At 48.2% G+C, this 2418-nt stretch overlaps 1 protein-coding gene across 1 annotated transcript; it reads right to left on the bottom strand.

Annotated features, from left to right (window-relative positions):
- Nucleotides 1–457: 457 nt before the first annotated feature.
- On the bottom strand, nt 458–2062 carry CHRM5 (cholinergic receptor muscarinic 5). The gene has a single exon (XM_078661979.1). It carries the CDS (start codon nt 2060–2062, stop codon nt 458–460), a length of 1605 nt encoding a protein of 534 aa, XP_078518105.1.
- Between the last annotated feature and the right edge of the window lie 356 nt (nt 2063–2418).

Below are 2418 nucleotides of genomic sequence, written 5' to 3'. Positions count from 1 at the left end.
CACCTGGAGCCACTAATGAAGCTACGCCTCTCTGTAACAAGAAAACACCATTTTAAACAGAATCTCATTATTCTGCCTGCCTAACCCAGTCACCCAGTGAAGGGGTACATAACAAGGTTATTAAGTCCTCAGCATTGTGAAAGACACTCTCAATTTACTGCTGAGTAGTGACATTTGCAGCATAAGAACCTGCAGAAGAGAACCTGCAGAGAATTAGTCTTCAGAGCTGAGACCTGAGCAAGCAGCTCAACTCTGGTAAGAAAGAAGCACAGGGGCAAGCAGCTGCACCTACATTCACTCTTTGTGGTATTAATGAGTCCTCCAGTTCCCACAGATCATCTATTAAAGGTTCAGGAGCACGAGCACCTTTAACACTGAAGCTCACCAGTACAAACACAGAGAGGTTTCCTTTCAAGTCCCCTTTTCCCCATATGTACCAGCCCCAGTATTATGCCCCTCAAGGCATCTTGCTCTGACTGGGTGGGTGCTGTCCATACCAGTACACTTTTTCCTCCACATGCTTCTTTTTCCATTTACATAGCAATAGCATTTTAAAAGTCTTCCTGAATGTCTTATTGCACAGTGCGTAGCAGATTGGGTTGACGGTGCTGTTGACGTAGCACAGCCAGTACCCCAGGTGCCACAAGGTGGATGGGATACAAACAGAGCAGAAGGTAGAGACCAGCACCATGATGTTGTAGGGCGTCCAGGTGATGATGAAGGCCAGCAGGATTGCGCTCAGGGTTTGCGCCGCCTTCCGCTCCTTTATGAGAACCATCCTCTTCCGTTTGGAGATCTGATTGCTCATGTTCGGGTCCAGGCTTTTAATAGATGGTCCCTTTGCCACCATCGTCGAGCAGGGACTCACCTTCACCGTCCGGCAGCCATTGTTGGCTTCTTGAGAGCCATCAGCACTGACAACAAGTCTAAATTTATAGGAAACACATTTCTGGCTCTTCTGGGTGTGACCCTTGGCCGGCGAGAGAAAGTACTTTTCGTTGTCATAATCCTTCATCGTGGCTCGTTCCTTGGCAAATATATGCTTGTTCTCCTGGAGTGGGCTGTCCTCTTTCTGAACTTTGGTCTGGTTCTTGAAGGCCACTTGGAAGACTGGCTCTCCTGTGGACTTATCGTCATCGTCAGACGAGGCGTAGCTGCTGCAGGTTGTCATCGGGTCATCCTTGGACCACTCACTAGTGGGTGGTGTCTGACATGTCCTCACTGTGGCTGAGGTGCTCCTGCTGGAGGAAGACCAAGAGGCTTGGCACCTCTCCCGCTTGGCAAGAGTCTGCTGCTTGCACCCAAAGCAAGATTTCAGGAGGGCCCGCTGAGGTCGGTTTGTCTCGTAGTCGGTGACTGACTCTGACCCCTGTAGCTCAGCCAGGTCTTTGGTGCGCTTCTCCGTCTCTTTGTAGATGCGCCAATAGAGGATGGTCATGACCGATACTGGAATGTAGAAGGCAGCGATGGCTGTGCCAAACGTGATTATGGGTTCATACAGAAATTGAATCTGGCACTCTCCAGGGGGCACGGTCCTCTGGCCAACTAAATATTGCCAGCATAAAATTGCTGGAGCCCATAGGATGAATGATATGAACCAGGCTAGGCCAATCATGATGCCAGCTCTTTTGGGCGTACGTTTAGCCCTGTAGGTCAACGGTCGCGTGATGGAAAAGTAGCGATCGAAGCTTATGACGAGCAGGTTCATGACCGAGGCGTTGCTGGCCACATAGTCCAGGGCCAGCCACAGGTCACAGGCTAGGCTCCCTAGAGACCAGTACCCAATGAGAATGTACGACGTGTAGAGGTTCATAGAGAAGATACCAATGATGAGATCCGCACACGCAAGACTGAGCAAATAGTAGTTGTTCACCGTCTTGAGCTGGCTATTAACTTTGAAACTGACCATGACGAGGATGTTCCCCACTATGGTGACCAGGCTGACAATGGCTGTGACTATGGCGATGGTGATGACTTCCACTAGGCTGTGAACTTCAAATTCTTGCTTGATGAAGGACGTCAGGTTCTCAGGGGTGGAATTACTGCGTGGATTTAGTTCCATGTTCCTACCACGGGGGGATTCAGGGTCTTGAGGTCTTCACAGGGTTGTGATGTCGTCTTAAAGGTGCCTGTCATGAGAAAAAAATTGCGTTGGTTACTAATGTGCCATGGACTGTCGGCTTTATCATAAACATGCATTGTAAAATTCACTATTCCTCTACCTTGTTGCTTGACATTTTTAAACAAATAAAACATTGAAATTGGAGTAAGGAACAAGCTAAAACGTTTCATATAAAATTCACCCATTTGGGTCGTGGAAAGGCGAAAGCATCCTACGAAAGGACAGTACAATATCTGACAATATTGGAACTTCACATCTGTGCTCTGCAAATATTTTCATATTATCCCCAAATCTCC

The sequence above is a fragment of the Lissotriton helveticus genome, chromosome 9 (genome assembly GCF_964261635.1).
Source record: "Lissotriton helveticus chromosome 9, aLisHel1.1, whole genome shotgun sequence".
Classification (NCBI taxonomy): domain Eukaryota; kingdom Metazoa; phylum Chordata; class Amphibia; order Caudata; family Salamandridae; genus Lissotriton; species Lissotriton helveticus.
The sequence above is the reverse complement of the archived record's forward strand: the minus strand, read 5'-3'. Positions and strand labels throughout refer to the sequence as shown.

Coding starts and splice junctions, on each gene's coding strand:
- CHRM5 (XM_078661979.1), bottom strand. CDS start 2,062: ATGGAACTAAATCCACGCAGTAATTCCACCCCTGAGAACCTGACGTCC.